The 654-nt window shown below is 50.2% G+C and overlaps 1 protein-coding gene across 1 annotated transcript in view; it reads right to left on the bottom strand.

The window, feature by feature from the left end:
- The window catches only part of SETD2 (SET domain containing 2), a gene marked incomplete at its 5' end in the record, with an annotated part of 7349 nt that extends 6910 nt beyond the window's left edge, over positions 1 to 439 (bottom strand). Inside the window, one exon of the mRNA XM_010136746.1 lies at positions 8 to 439. Within this exon, the coding sequence (XP_010135048.1) occupies positions 8 to 439 (432 nt within the window). The remainder of the gene's footprint in view (positions 1 to 7) is intronic.
- Positions 440 to 654: the final 215 nt, after the last annotated feature.

Genomic DNA, 654 nt, shown 5'->3' with positions numbered 1-654 from the left:
CCGTTACTGGCACAATGGCTGGTGGCGGGGGCGCCAGTGTCACCGCAGTAGCTGGTGGCGGTTTTGCTGTGACATTGAGTAAATGCTTTTTAAAATGGATCTTCCCCAATTCTACCTTCGGTTTTGGAGGCGAAGACGACTCCTCAGCTGACCCAGCGGCATCCCCCAGGTCCACTTTACTCTTGGGGTTAAAGTCCGTCTGAAGGGGCACTGCTGGGGAGTTCGGAGTTTCATTTTGTTTCTCATTTCCGAGAGCAGTCAGGAATCGATTCGGTAACGTTTTCTTGGTTAAACTAAAGCTGAAAGAGACCTTTTGTCTTCCTTGCTCCTCAAGGTTAACCTTTGTTTTGGTGCCTTTGGGCAAAAAGCGGCTGGAAGCGACGCCTTTGAACACGGGGCCTTTGATAAAGCCAGCTTTCTGCACGGCTTCCGGCTTGCCCTGCAAAGGAAAAGAAGAGGCAGTCAGAGGACTCGGGTTTTGGGGGTTTAACACTGATCTTCAGGCACACTGAACCATTTTCTTCTACCTGGTGAATTTTTCATGATGATAAAAACAGAAATTGAGACCCTGGGCTGGAGTCTGGGACAGCAAAGCTGTGTTGCCATCTACACCTGGCCCTCTCTTGAACAAGATCAACCACCCTGTCACACCCA

This window comes from Buceros rhinoceros, unplaced genomic scaffold, assembly GCF_000710305.1.
Source record: "Buceros rhinoceros silvestris isolate BGI_N320 unplaced genomic scaffold, ASM71030v1 scaffold11555, whole genome shotgun sequence".
Taxonomy (NCBI): Eukaryota; Metazoa; Chordata; class Aves; order Bucerotiformes; family Bucerotidae; genus Buceros; species Buceros rhinoceros.
Note: the sequence above shows the minus strand (reverse complement) of the source record. Positions and strands in the feature narration are given on the sequence as shown.